The sequence below is a fragment of the Pituophis catenifer genome, unplaced genomic scaffold (genome assembly GCF_029215685.1).
Source record: "Pituophis catenifer annectens isolate HBS135680 unplaced genomic scaffold, rPitCat1.0.hap2 SCAF_1, whole genome shotgun sequence".
In the NCBI taxonomy this organism is placed as follows: domain Eukaryota; kingdom Metazoa; phylum Chordata; class Lepidosauria; order Squamata; family Colubridae; genus Pituophis; species Pituophis catenifer.
Window position 1 is genome coordinate 134302617 of NW_027256881.1, and position 15387 is coordinate 134318003.

General features: G+C 37.2%; 1 protein-coding gene across 1 annotated transcript in view; it reads left to right on the forward strand.

The window, feature by feature from the left end:
- Positions 1 to 1263: 1263 nt before the first annotated feature.
- The window catches only part of ASAP2 (ArfGAP with SH3 domain, ankyrin repeat and PH domain 2), a 100874-nt gene continuing 86750 nt past the window's right edge, over positions 1264 to 15387 (forward strand). The window contains exon 1 of the mRNA XM_070932978.1: positions 1264 to 1399. Within this exon, the coding sequence (XP_070789079.1) occupies positions 1274 to 1399 (126 nt within the window). The 5' untranslated portion in view covers positions 1264 to 1273. The remainder of the gene's footprint in view (positions 1400 to 15387) is intronic.

A 15387-nucleotide genomic window follows, 5' to 3' on the forward strand; every position in this document is an offset into this window, starting at 1 on the left:
TACAAACTAGATTCACACCAAAGCCTGTGATTGGCTAGTGTAGTGTGCTTCAGGGCTGTGTGAACCGACTCCTCAGAACAATCAAACGGACTGTGGTTTCAGTAAAGGTGAAAACTCACACTTACAAGAAACTGAAAGTAGACAGAGGAGCCCACCTTCAGGGGTGAGCCAGTCTACACATCATATTTACAAAGGAGTAGATCCTACTATCTATACAATCAAAAGAGCTGGAAGGGACCTTTGAGGTCTTCTAGTCCAACCCCCTGCTAGAGCAGGAGACTGTATACCATTTCAGACAAGTGGCTGTCCAGTCTTTTCTTAAGTGTTGAACCCCACAATGTCTGCAGACAAGCTGTTCCACTGGTTAATTGTTCTCACTGTTAGGAAGTTTCTCCTTAATTCCAGGTTGCTTCTCTCCTTGATTAGATTCCATCCATTGTTTCTTGTCTTGCCATCTAGTGCTTTGGAAAATAAGTTGACCCCTTCTTCTTTGTGGCAGCCTCTCAAATACTGGAATACTGCTATCATGTCCCCCCTCCCCCAGTACAAAACATTTAAGAACACAAAACAATGTAGGAGCACCTGCTTGAAGTTCAGATAAGACCCTGCGCACCCCACCCCCAGGTTTAGCTATCTCTAGGGCCACTCCTTTCCAACTTTCCCTACCTTGCAAGATGGTTTTGAAAAGGGGGCAGAGCCGTGCCTTGGCATTGCCAGAGTACCAGGGCCCGGGAGTGCAAATACCCTTTCCCAAATACACACACAAACTCACACCGGGTCTTTCCACCTCCCGGCCTGGTACTGACCACGGCGCCCAACTTGCTGTGGCCTTCGGAAGGGCGGGCGCTGCGTTGGGTTCTCCCCCAGTGCGTGATTTTGTGGGAGGAGTGCTGGTTTGGCTTAACCTTCCCCCCCTCCCCTCCCCGCGTGTGCGTGATTAGAAGGCAGGGCGGCGTGGCTCGCTCGGTCTCCTTTCCCTCCCCAAAACTAGGGCATTTCCGTGTGTGCCTGTGTCCGTGCGGGGTGTATCTGCGCGTAGGTCACCATAATAGCCCCTTCAACGCTTCCGAGCTGCTTAGCTTGCAAGGAGAAAGCCCTGCAGCAGCGGCGGGTTGTTGAACGATGTAAGGCGGGGAGGCTCCCCCTCCCGCCTGCCTGCCTGCCTCTCGCTCGCTGCCTTTCCAATCCCTTTTCCCCGTCCCCTCCTCTCCTGGAGCCGCCCCGCCGCCGCTCTCCTTACTCTTCCCTTTCCTTCCTTCCCTCCCTCCCCGCCATGCCGGACCAGATCTCCGTGTCGGAATTCGTGTCCGAGACCAATGAGGATTACAAGTCGCCCACCGCTTCCAACTTCACCACCCGGATGGTTCAGTGCCGGAACACCGTGACGGCCATCGAGGAGGTGAGCGGGAGTCGCCAGCGGGGGCAGCCAGAGCCCAGCCCTTGCTTCAGCCCTGCCCCTCTGCCTGGCCTGCAAAAGGCGGCTCGCTCGCTCGCTTGCCCGCCCGCGGCAGCTTCGGGCTCGTCTGTGTGGGTCGGTCTCGGGTGGGGGGAGAGAAAGCTGGGCTTAGAAGATGGAGGAGCGGAGCCTCGAGCCGTGCCCGGGTTCCCTCCTTCCCTCTCTTTCAGACCTGCGTCTTTCTGGCACAAAGGGGGCTTCGTGCCCAGCTCAGCTCCCTTGAAGCCTTTGGGGGGAAAATTATGCCCGGCTGGGAAGAAGCTTCGCGCGGCTTTTCTCCTGCTCCCCTTTTTGCCCGCCTTTTTGATATTTTTTTTTTCCCTTTTTTTGTGTGTGTGTGTGTCTGTGGTGTGATTTTCCCTCTCTCTGGCGCTTCTTTGCTCTCCGCAAAATTAGCCTCGGCGTTTCTAATCCCGCAGCTCCAATCCTGCTAATAGACTCCTGCCACAATGGCTGGGCTTCCCTCGGCCTTTCAGGGAGGGGGCGGTGTGGAACCACCTGTATTTGCACATCTTTCCCCCCACCACCATTTCAACCTGTCTTCTGTTAACCGTTGGGGAGAGAAGGCGCAAAGCTATCGGAGGCACCTTTTAAGTGTTCCTGATAGATTGCAGCTTCTCTGCGGGAGAGGGCGGGAAGAGCCGCTGACGAAACAACTGAGTCCGTAGTTACTTTCCTTTCTTCACTATAGTTCTTGTGTTCTGGATAGAGAGGGACCACCATTGTGAGATTGAGGAGTTTGTACAGCAGGATATACCCCCCCCCCAATGGGGGTGCTCTAGGAGCCACCATGCTGTGCCTCGTTCTTTTAGGAGGGAGCTCCACTCAACCAAAGGGGGCTTATTTTTGAGCAAACATGTAAAGCAAATGTAAAGTTAAATGTTTCTAGAGTGTAGGGGTTTTATCCGTCTTTTCACACTTTTAAATGTTCATTCCTCTCTATTATCTTTGAATGGCATCCTTCCTTCAGGAATGGAAAGGCATTTATTTCTAAACAAAGGGCCTGAGTTCCTGACCACTAACTAACATCAGCTTTGGGGTTGATTTTTTTTTTTTTTAAACCAAAGCAACAACTGTTCTTTCATGCTTCTCTTTTGCTGACATCACAAAATCTACACCATTCGCCTCTTAGTAAATTGGGAGACCCTGGCTCTTGGTTTTAAGTGTTCCCTTCAGACAAAAGAAAAGTGGATATTGCATGCATGGTGTTTTTAAAGGCAGAGGGATTTGATTTTGGACTCTGCTTTTGTTCATACCAGTCCTCACAAAAAGTGTATCTGCTCTGAAACAGGGTAGAAAATGTTAAATCTTAGTTGGGAATTCTTTGTGAGCCTGTGTCAGGATTTAAAAAAAAAGTTTATTATTTTCAACATTATATGTAGGTTGCAAGTTTTTCTTTTACTTGCTTGGATTAACACAATACTATCTTCCCCCTCTGTTAATTTTGAAACTTATCCAAATATTATTGACAGTAGTTGTACCTCTTTGATATAAATAAAGTATGAAGTTGTTTTGCATTTTTTAACTTAGTACTGGTCTCTTTAGACTTGCTTCATCAGTATTCATTATATTGTAAATTGATGTGTAATTTGTTATGGTGGGCTCATATAATAGTGCCTGGCATTTTAAAACAAGCTAGTTTATGCATATTATATTTGTAGAATTACTGTTTACCTCTTCAGCTATGAACTAATTAGTTCTTCAACTTTTTTCAATATGTATGTTGTTAAGATCTTAAGAAGTACAAAGCAGTCGTTAGGAAGTTTGCCTCTTACCATTTAAAAATTAGCATGAGTTTCCAATCTCTGCTGCTGCAGTTAAACAGTGGAAATTTCTCTTACATAAATCTGCATGGAATACAGTGAAAGTTACTTTTGAGTAGACATGCATAGGTCTATATAGGCATTTAAGTAGATGTGCTGTGAAGCAAGAGCAACTTGATATTTGAAAGTCCCATCTCTCCCTACAGATAACCATTAACTCTTTTTTCTCAGGTTGTCTGATAGAAAGTGAATAGATATAAGATGGAAGAAATATTTGGAATGGCCAACATACTGTCCATTTCCTTCTTAAGCTTTTGTAAACAAGCATGCCATTTCTCCTGAATCCATGGAGGTTTCTGGTGAACATTGAAGCACAGTGTTGGAGGACATCCAAAGATAATTTTTAAATAAACTTTATATTTATGACAGAATCTTTTCATGTATCAATTCCATAAATAACTCTTATGCTATTCAGTAGCATTTCCTGTATTATAAATTTCTCACAGAACAATAGTGTTTTAATTTTAAAAGTTTATAGAATTTATACTTATTTTTTAGAAGTGCTATCTGCCTGTCATTCTTTAACACATGACAGAGTTATATTTCTGCAAAATGCTCCTGTGTATGCTATAAAAGTTCAAGGTACATTTTCTAAAATACTGTAAAACTGGAAATACATGAATGATGCTTATAGGGAATCTTATGGTTGGATTAACTTTCATACCCTTACCAGCAATAGCTTCTTCATGGTTTAAACAATAAAGGATGAAAACATGAATAAGTACTGTAGAAAAGAAATGCATTTGAATTACCACTTCAATCATGGGATTTCTTTTTTTAATCTTATGAGTCAGACACCGGGACATCCTGATTTGTGAATAAGCGTCATTCTCAGTTCTGGTGAGGTAAATGTGAATGCTTAGTGTGGTTTTGATAGCTTAAAATGCAAAAAACTATAATTATAAATGGGAAAGCAGATAATTTAAACAAGCAAGAAAGCAAGCAAAAATTAATATTGAAATATACTTGATTCTTTATCAGCTATTTCTTGCAGGTCAAACATAGTGCTGAAAGTGGATTTCAAAGCAGGGCCGAGTTTTTTACCTCAAATCTCTTGATTTTGGATACTTGATAGAGAAAAATAATTGTTATACATTGAGATCTTCTTTGACATAATAGAGGGTGATAATACTACCAATATTCCACTAATCTGCTAAGAATTGCTCATTAAGAATTACTCAGAGTATGCTAAATTTCATAAATTGGTATAGCAGTATCTGCTAGTATTGCTTTCTTTACAATGAAGGCCAGTGTTCTGAATTGCTCGTAGAGGAGTTCTGAAATGGCTTCATTAAACTGTGTTTACGTTAAAAATCAATCAACATTGCTATTATTTAAAAAGTAGTTCATTCTCCACCCCCCCATCTTTCTATGATACATATTACTGTTTGCAGCATTTACAGTGCTAATCCTCTTTAAATAAAGTCTGTGGAGATGTCATCAGAAAATGACTGTCATTCTCCCAATTGCAAAAAGGAAGTGGCAGTCTATTATCTGAATCTGATTCTGCATGATGCTTGTTTGTGTATTGTGCTGTGCACAACAAGAACTTGCCAGACAGACTACTATCTCCACAGACTTTATTTAAAATAGTAATTAGAGTGCACTATATGAGTCACTAAAATAATAGAAACTTTAGGTAATATGTCTGATGACTGAAGGTCTATGTTTACAAGTGGGGATAATTCAAAGGAGAGTTCATTGTGATGGTCCAAAATATTTCTTGCCTGTATTGAACACTGGTGAACTCTATTGAACGGAATTTGATCTCCTATTTTAACTGCTTCAGTGTTAATAATTTGAGACAATAAAAAACATGTTTTTGTTTCATTTCTAAAATTGTTTCAACTGCCGTTCTGCGATTAGGCGACTCTTATGATCTACTTACACAAAGAAGTAATTTGACTAAAATTTTAGTATTGTTAGTATTTACATGTTAGTATTATAAAAATATGCAAACAGCAGCCTTATAAATTTGAATAAAAGAAAATAAATAAAAATAGTAAAAACCTGTTGCTTTAATTGTAGTATTATCTTTCATATAAATTGATAATCGTAAGATTTCATTACTAAATTTTGAACATGTTCTAGAGAAGAGGTATGGAAAATCCTTTGTATTATAAATTTGAGTATAAAGCATTCTGGTTCAAGTAAAAAACAACTGTTTGATGTTGTTCAGTGTTCAGTGATTCTGGGAGTGTTTTATGTTCAAAATTGCCCCATTTTGAGCTCAACTTGTTTCAGATTTGAAGCTGCTGTAAAATTTCTTGAAAATTATTGTTTTAATCACTTGTTCTAACTAAGAAACAATTTCTAACTTAAGATAAGTTTCTTAAATATATTTATGGAATAACTACACTTAGCAGTAATCCTACATAGTTTGCTGAACTAAAAAGTAAAATGTCTTTGTGAAACATTTTTTATTGTCTCACTTCATTATAAAATACATACACTATACAAGGTTGTATAGTGAACAGGAGATTTGTCCTGGAGGGGATTCCTTTCTGATCCTAGATGAGGTGATTGGTTAAGATTTTGCTGCATGCAAATGAAAAACCTGTTGATCAAGTTACCCAGAAGGGGAGAAGTTGTTATAACTAATCAACTCTGTTTAATCTGCAACACTAATTTACAGATATAATTTCTGAATTTTGTGTTTTGGGATGTTTGCAAATGTGATACTTTATAATTTACATTTATTTATAAAGCAGTACAGTTGGTTTATCAGAATATTTTCCCCCAGTTTTACTAGAGGTAGGTAGTGGAAAATCTGAATTTAGTTTTTTTTTAAAGTGATGGTTTGATATCTGGAAGTACGAATAAAAATCTAATTTGAGTCTTGCTGGATTGGAATAGCAGATGCGCATCAGCAAAATAAATTGGTAAACACAAGTGTTATTTTTGAAGGATCAGCTCAAAATCAGTCGAGAAACCTCAGGAATCCATAATAGTGATCAATTCCCTAAAAGATATGATACTTTTGTTGTTTGTGAAACTTTTAAGCTATGTTTTTATGAATCATTGCAAAGTTACACAGTTCAGAAGAAAATTATTCAATGTTACACCAAATAGAAATAATTACAGAATAGTGTAATAAGTATAAATATAAATAAATTACATGCTATCTTTGAAAGCTAAAATATTTCATCTTTTGTTTTTTGCTTAAATGTACTCTTTAAATTGAATATGTTAGTATTTTATTCTTACTTCCTTTGAGGAGAAATACATCCTGCCCATACCATTTGTGGAAACAATTATGTAATCTCTGGGACTGTCACCCCCATAACCCACTGTGTATTATAATTCCCAATATTCCTAATGCCAATGCTGGCTGTTGTGTGTGATCACATTTGGAGGATACCAGAATAGAGAAGTAGAAATGATTTTAAATGGTTATATTTTCTGTGAGCAACAATGGGTAAAAAAGAAACAATGTGAAAATTCTTAAACTAGTGTAGATTGGACTTTCTGTTAATGCTGATGACTGAAGGGATATATTTTAGTATTTATATTTAGCATATTAAAAGGTCAACAGTGCAACAGTCAGTGTTCTATTAAAATTTGGGAAACTGTGGTGGTGTTTCCAAGTAGTATTAGCCGTTGTACAAAGGAAAAAAATGCAATAATCTGTTTTGCTTGAGGTAATCTGTAAAATAGCAAAACCTGATCATTTTTCAGCCAAAAAATCTAGAAGCCTCTTGATTTTTGTTGGATGACATACAGTAGTTGCCACTATCATGAATAATGATATGAAAAATGAGGTTTTTACTCATATAACAAAATATTCCAATTTTCTTTCCTCACTGCAGCTCTTACATACTCCAGATTTCTCTAGATAGTGTCTTGATTCTAATTATTTTGGAATGACACAAAAACCAGGCTAGTATCATAGGACAGAATTTGTGTATAGGAATTTGTTTCTAATGCTTTTCTTTCTTAAAGGGTTAAAATTCAGGATTATTTTCTATTGATACAAGTTCTTCTGAATCAGTTATATTAAATTACCTAACTGGGACAAGTTTAATGTTAGCTATTTACTTGCTAGGAATTGTATGTAGCAGTGGTATAACATGAACAATTTAGACTACAATTTTTAGTAGGTGTGTGTGTGTGTGTGTGTGTGTGTGTGTGTGTGTGTGTGTGGCACGCTTGCAGTTTCATCTGTGGCTTTTCGTAGTGTCTGTTCACAATAAACTACAGTAAATTATATTCAAAAGTCAAGTTCATGCTGACTTTAAACACAACTGCCATATTCATAAATATTTTTAGTATATTGATAGTTTTCCAAAACAGATGGGTGATCAAGATGCTGTTTTTACATGAAAAAAGGTTCTCCTTCAGAGCCTACTTCACTTTGAAAATGAAGCTATTTCTGTAGGTTTACATCCCACTTCTGTTAACTGTGAATGGTTTACATATTCCAAACCAACCAGTCAACTGATAGTGTGGCATGGGCAAACCAAACTCTGAAATCTTGTTCAACAAATTGTGATTTAAAAATCCTAGCTAGCACTATCTTTCTTCACCATTTGTTTTGATTTACACAGATATAATCCCTCCCTGTATTTTGTGAAGGAATTCTTGTAATGTATGTATGTATGTATGTATGTATATGTAGAAAGAAAAAGAAAGAAAGAAATAGTCACTTCAGCTGCTTATGAGCTATGCATCATTGCAAACTGCACAGAATGAATGTCACAACAGACTTATGGAGAGTGTAGCCATGTGCTCTATCACTGACACATTGGCTAATCTGAAGTGATTTACTAAGATGCTATTAATAACAGCAAAATAAGGTAGATAGGATTTGCTTCTACTTATTTGATATGATGTCATTATTAAACAGCATCGGTTGTCATCATGTAACGAGACCAGACCCAATTATATGACCTTTTTTTTGGTAGTCATTAAGTGAACGTGTCAGTCATTGAGCGAACCTATTTTTCTCTATGGCCGGTTTTTGCCAGAAACTGGAAATAAATACTGCTTCAGGCAAAACTGTCATAATTTGTAGTCATGTGACTGTGGGGTGCTACAAGTGCCCATGTATCACATGACTGTAGGGGTTGGGCAATGTCAAAACTAGGTTGTAAGTCCTTTTGCAGGGGCGGTCAGTTGTAACTTGGAAAGGTAGCTAAGCAACCAGTTGTAAGTTGAAGAGTACCTGTAGTTGAAACTGTATTTTTGGTAATTTACAAGGGTCGGGATACAATTCATAATTAATAACAAAAAGATTTCCTAAAATTTTCTAGTAATATCAAGTGCATTTGTGCAAGTGTTATAATAATTCTTCTAAGCAGTCATATTTCTTTAATGCCAATTCTTACAGCTAAATCTTTAGTGTTCATATCTGAATTATAGCAACCCCTCCCCCCCAATTAAAACATAGACTATGGAAGCATGAAAGCAGAATAAACTTTATTATGTGTTACTTGCTGTGATTCATTTTCCATTAAAACTGTTGGTTGCGGGGGGGGGGTTGTTTCATTTTCTTTGAAGATACTAGTGAAATCTATTTTGAAGAAACTCATTTAGCAAACAATATACATTCACTAATCATTTTAATCCCTATCAGTCAGATAACATGATTATTTGAACAAAAGCAGAAGATTGAAAATTTCCTTACAATGTGTAGATCAGTCTTTTAGGTTCTCCTCCCTCAATTAAAATATAGAGTACAGCCAAACTGTTATTTGATACAGTTTTGTTCTGTGGATATGAAGATTCATAATACACAAAAGACACTCCAATTAGAGTTTTCAAACCTCTTTTAATTTGTATGAGATTGACTTCTTTAGTAAATGGAATATAATTGTTCAGCAGCAAAAATGTTTCATTCATCTCTCCTTTGCATCAAGATAAAATTGTTTCCTTATTATTAAAAACCTTAGTTGACCAGACCTATGTTGGCCAGTGGAGGACATGTGTATGTCAAATAGGAGATTTCTATTTGGAATGTTAGAAGAGTGAATGGAAAATAATATAACTTAATGCATGAAATAAGAATAGTATGTTGGAAGTCTGTCAAATTAAGGGCAAGGAAGCAATAGATCTGAATGATGGAGATCTGATCTTATTGAGCTGAATTGATGACTTAATTGGGGCTTTTTATAATGCGTAGAACAAGATTGGAACAATTCCTGAAATTTAACTATTGTTGAATTAACAATGAAAGAGGTAAAATGAATATTGGAAATATGAATTAATATATATACACGTAGTCCTCGACCATTTGCTTAGGGACCATTAAAGTTATGACACTGAAAAAAATGACTCATGACCAGTTTTCACACTTATGACCATCGCAGCATGCCAGTGGTGGGTTGCCCCTGATTCGCACCGGTTCTATAGAACCGGTACTAAAACCGGCAGGCGGCACCGCCCACCGACCCCGATGTTATCAGAACACTTCTGCGCATGCGCAGAAGAGCGCGCACACGCGGCCCCCGCTGCAAACCAGTAGTAAAGGTAAGTAGAACCCTTCCCTGCAGCATGCCCATGGTCACATGGCAAAATTCAGATGCTTGGCAACTGGCATGCATTTATGACAGTTGCAGTGTCCCAAGGTTATGTGATTATCTTTTGCAACCTTCTGACAAAGTCAGTAGAGAAGCTAGATTCTTTGAACAATTGTGTTACTATCTGAACTGCAGTGATTCATTTAACAACTGGCAAGACATGTTGTAAAATGGGGCAAACCCCACAACAACTGTCTTCCTTAGTAATGGAAATTTGGGGCTCAATTGAGGTCTTAAGTCAAAAACTATCTATAGATAGTTACTTATATAAAAATAGAAATTCACATATTAATTTACTGCTGTAAGACTACAATATGTGCATAAATGAAAAGATTCTGAAATATCCACAGTGGCGGAATGATTTGTGAAGATGATGCAACTTGCAGAGATGGCAAAATTAACTTGTTTGCTGAGAGAAAGATCAACTATTACATTTATTAGTGACTGGAAACCCCCTTATGGAGTTTTTTTGCTGAAAAAAGAAGTGAACTGGTGAATTATGGATTTGATGATTAGAAAGGATAGATTATGGAAGGAAGGAAGAGGGTAAAATATAAATGCTCTTATAACTGCTGTTAAGATGATCAGAAGCAACTTCTTTATTAGTTTTTTTTATTTTTATTTCTTTTTAAAATTACTTTTCCCTAGTCGTCTCTGTAATTCAAAATCTGCAATATTTTATTACGTTGAAAACTTTGTTAATAAAATTATATTAAAAAACAAATCCACCGGTTAGTAATAATAGCATATCGCACTCCAGTGAATAGTGATAATGGAAGAATCAGTGATGAATTTTAGGGGAAAGCAATCTAATGAAAAATGCTCTGTAAGGTGTGAAACAATAGGAAAATTCAGAAAAAGTGATTGAACCATTCAGAAATTCAACAATGATTGAGAATAGTAACTGGGGAACATCTATAGTTGAATCTGTTTCAAATACTTGGTTTATTTGTAGCAAAGGAATGAATATAAATATAAAATCATGATTTATTGGATTGTTTATGGTGAAAGATACAGAGGATAAAAGGAAAAACCTGCTGGTCTTCTAGAAAGCATTGAAATCCTGCTTTCCCTCAGGTACTGGACCAGGATAGTAGATGGGCTCATTTTCTGGGAGTCCGTGTCTGGCTGACCTCAGAAATATGTCATTTCACATGTTGGGTGTGGATTTTGGGTTTTTTTTTTTTGTTTTTTTTTTTTTGTCTTAAGGTTACCTATAATTATTGGGTTTTTTTATTGATTTTTATTCAATATATACTACCTTGAATCACAATTATTCAACTGGGGAGGGGGCTATGAAAATCTAAATAAATAAAACATTATCCAAGATGCTGAATATATAGACTTTTTTTTCTGGTAGTGTCATGAGTAGGATTGAGAAATTTTATTTATGTAGCATATGGCAAAAATGTTAAAAAGCACATCAGAATTACATTCTCAATGAACAAATAGGGAACTCTTTACTACGTACAAATTCAAAGATAGACCATTTATATTTTATATAGTCAATATATAATGGAGTTGCATATAGAAACTCTCTGGGGTTTCCCTGATATGCATTTAGACGTCCACAATATGTTGCTCTGTCTGCTTTGGAGCACCACAATTACATTCCAAAAAGGAGAGCTTTCCCCATTTATGGAGGAGAGTAGCACAGTAGCCAACACTCTGGAGAAGCAGTAGAGGACTTTTATGCGCCCAGACCTCAAGCAGAGTTCCGTTGTTATCCAGCAAGTTTCTGTTTGTCTCATTAGGTGGATGTCTGGAACAAAGCTTGTTGTTTATAGCATCAGTGATATCGGCAGGTGAATATTACTAATTATTTTCTTATACACTTGGAGCAGAGTATTTTCATAGATGTGGAGGAATATGGCTAAAAACTGGTGATCAGAAAGTGCGGGTAGATCTTATTGTGCCCAAATATGAAGCACATAGTATGATTCAGCTGTGTGTATGGATTGGTCTGGTATGGCTACTATTTATCTAGACCGGGGAACACAATTGTCTGCTGTTGAAAAGATGAGGTCAAGAGCTGAGGATCGCAAGGTGGAAGCTGAGGAACCCCAGGTAGACCATACAGCTTTTGCAGGATGTTATTTCTTGATCATAGTTTGGCTGCAGTCTTCTTGAGAAGTTCTCTGAAGGATGATGTTTTATCTAGAGTAACCTCAAGGTATTTTGGGTATTCGTTATGAGCAAGACGAGTATTCTCAAACTCTACATTTAGTTCATGGTGGGCCATCTTGTTGAGGTGGAAGCACATTACTTCAGTCTTACTTGGGTTTATCTGAAGTTTCCATTTGTGAAAATATTGAGAAAAATTAATATATAAAAAAAAAGCAACGAAGAGGAAGAAACTAGAGTGACAATATAGCAACTATATAGGAAGAGAAAGTATGAGTCCTATATGAAAAAATATGTAAGCAGAAGACAGCTAGATTAATTTTCCAATAGAATGGAGGGAAAGTGGACATAAGGAAAGAGGAAGTGAAAGCTGCTTGGAACAGTGAGAAGGTTATAGATGAAAAAAATGCAGATACAAGAGTGCTGTTCTTGTTTGGAAGACTCCATAAAAGAGCCTTCTAAATAGTGCTCCATTGACTTTCTGGGGAAGCCACCAGAGAAGGTTGCAAATGGTGATCACATGATCACAAGGTAGCTGGCAACTGGTTGAAAATGCAAACAGATTGCCAAGTGCCCAAAATGCAGTCATCTGACCACGTAGGAGGTGGTACAACATTGTACAATGGCCAGAAATGCTGTACAGGCCAGAAAGTATCCTTTCCAAGCTTATGGAAACTACAAACAGTTGCTAAACAAGTGTTAAACGTTGAGAACAACCTGTACTTGTATATGAGGTGTTTTGGTCATATAAAGGAATAAATAATTGAATTGCAAAACAAATATATTAAGGCAAATTGAATGAGTGAGTTGAGAGGCATGGCAAGACTGAGAAGATTATGACTAAATCAAATCGTTAAGAACCTGGGAAAAATAGAGGTGAAAAGTTTAAAAGAAAAGTCAGTTTATGAAACTATGGATGGATGTAGTAGCAGCAAGGATGGTTTAAAAATTTTGGAGAGAGATGATAAAGGATGTTAGTGGAAACTAGATATATGAAATATTTCCCTTTTTTAAAAATCATGCCTTTATTTGCCTTTATATATTAATTTTTCATATTTATTTGTTCTAATTTCCATTCTGTATTTTGGATTAATGCTGCTTACCGGAAAGAGAATAGCATTATGAGTTTCTAGGTATATATGTACGATGATAACTAGTTTTGAAAATAATATTCAGTACAATAAACTTCCTGCAACAATACAGTAACAATTCCAAATATTCTCAAAGTTATGGAACTGCTTTATAAAAGTACTGGTTTTTTTTTTCAAAATTCAAAAAATGTTCTCAGAAATGTTGCTTTACAATACAGGATAGCTATTGGTAGTACAACCAGAAAAGAGGATAATGCTCAGATTTGTTAATGAGGCCTGTCAAATAATATTCAATCTCATCTGTTAAAATGTCAGTCCTTTTTCAAGTTACTTTACCTAACATCTGCTGCCATCATTTTCAGCTGCCAGAAACCATTTTAGGTCAGTTGTAAAGCATATGTGGTGAACCACAAAAACCATGGTTTTGTCAGCAGGCCTGGGGACCATGAATAGTGAAGGAGCTGATCAAATGGCTAATCTGATTGCATTGCTGCCATGAGAAGTGGAGGGTGGTTTTTTAAAATGAGTTTTTATCAGGGTGGATAAAAATTAATGATTTTTTAAAAAATATCAAAAAAATCAGATTTTTTTTTATTTAAATCGGATTTTTTTTTATTTTTATTGAATTTATTTTAATAAAAAACTTTTGGTGTAAAAATCTATCGCAAGATAGTTTTCTATTTAAGATACATAAATAATTTAGTTTATTCAGCATGAAATGGAGCTTAGTTATGTAGCATGAGGCTGTATATTCTGCAACACTATCGGTGAGTCAACAGTGGGTCAAAGGAATAGCAGAGATGACAGTTGCTCTTTAAAAATTATGATTTAAATCGAGTTGATTTAAATCAAGCCTTTTTACTAGTGATTTAAATCATGATTTAAATTGTGATTTAAATCAACTCGATTTAAATCAAATCCACCCTGGTTTTTATTATATTGTAGATTTTTTAAATGTTGGAAACTGCCCGGAGTCAACAATGTGTGAGTTGGATGACTATATAGATTTGTTTAATAAACAAACAAACAAGCTTTACTTTCTTCAGTGTTCAGGCGAATAGTTAGGCTGGGAAGTTCCCCCACTGAAAGTTGTTTCTGCTCAGTGCTGATTGTGGCTTGACTTGCTATTCTGTAATAACAAGAGTGTACTTGAGACAGAAAATATCTTTTGTTTTGAACTTTGAACTAATCATTTGCTCCGGAAGTTCTGCCAAATCATTTCAGATCAGCTGGAATTTGGCAGAAACAAAACCGGAAAGTTTGAAACAAAATTAAGGCAGAAGCCAGAATGATTTATAGAGTGAATAGGGAAGATTAGTAGTCATTGCCTATTCTTTCCTAAGGCAATATTCCCACCAGCCCACCTCCCCCATGTTTGCTCTAAAGCAGGGGTGGGCAGTTGTGTCTCTTTTACAACCTGTGGACTTCAACTCCCAGAATTCCTGAGACAGCCAAGCTGTCCAGTCCAGAGGTTGAAGTCCACAGGTTGTAAAAGAGACACAATTGCCCACCCCCCTTCTAAAGCCTTCTTTCTCTTTAACTATCAATATCCCAATGTGGCTTATCCCAGCAGCCCACTTGCTGCTCTTCCTAACACTTTCTCTTTCTTCTCTGTCCTCACAAATGTTATACTAGCCTTTGCAACTTTTCCTTTCTGCAATGCTGACCAGTCTGACATCATCCAACAGACCAGACCAGGATTCTACTGCCTGGATCTTTCCAATGCCTTCCCTTGTCTCCTTCCTTTCAGCTGCCAATGAGCTGATTTCCTTCTCTTCCCCTATTAATTGTGCTTAGAACAAATGTATTTTGGTCTGTGCTATGCACATATATTTTGGTTCATTCCATGCACATTCCATATCCAAAACACATATGGTTCAGTCCAGCCATGGAACTTCTGAATGCAGCTGTTCCACCGTATGGATTGGGTTGGGCATAGAACAGGTTGCTGTATAACGTTCTCTTTTCTTTCTCTTTCTGTAATTGTCAGCTGCCCAAGGAAAGATAGAAGAATTGTATGATCTGAGATAACTTGATATATGTAAAAGTTGACCCCTTCAGGAAAATAAAAAATGTAAAATTAGAATATGGCTCTTTTAGAAAAAGTAAAGGGCTTGCTTTCTTTGTTAAATTCTCAAAATCAAAACCTTAGTCTGAGTATTGTCCTGTTCTGAGATATTCATATCTTGGGTTCACATATTGGGCTAACACATACTGTAGTGTAATTTGTTTATTTTGGTTTTGCATGACATATGAACCTATTGACTCTAGTTTATAAACTATGGGTTATGGAATGCATAACTGTTTTTGTCTTAAGAGTTACACTCAGCTTTGTACATTCCAGAGGTAAGTTCTAAGTTCCCAAGTAGACCCAG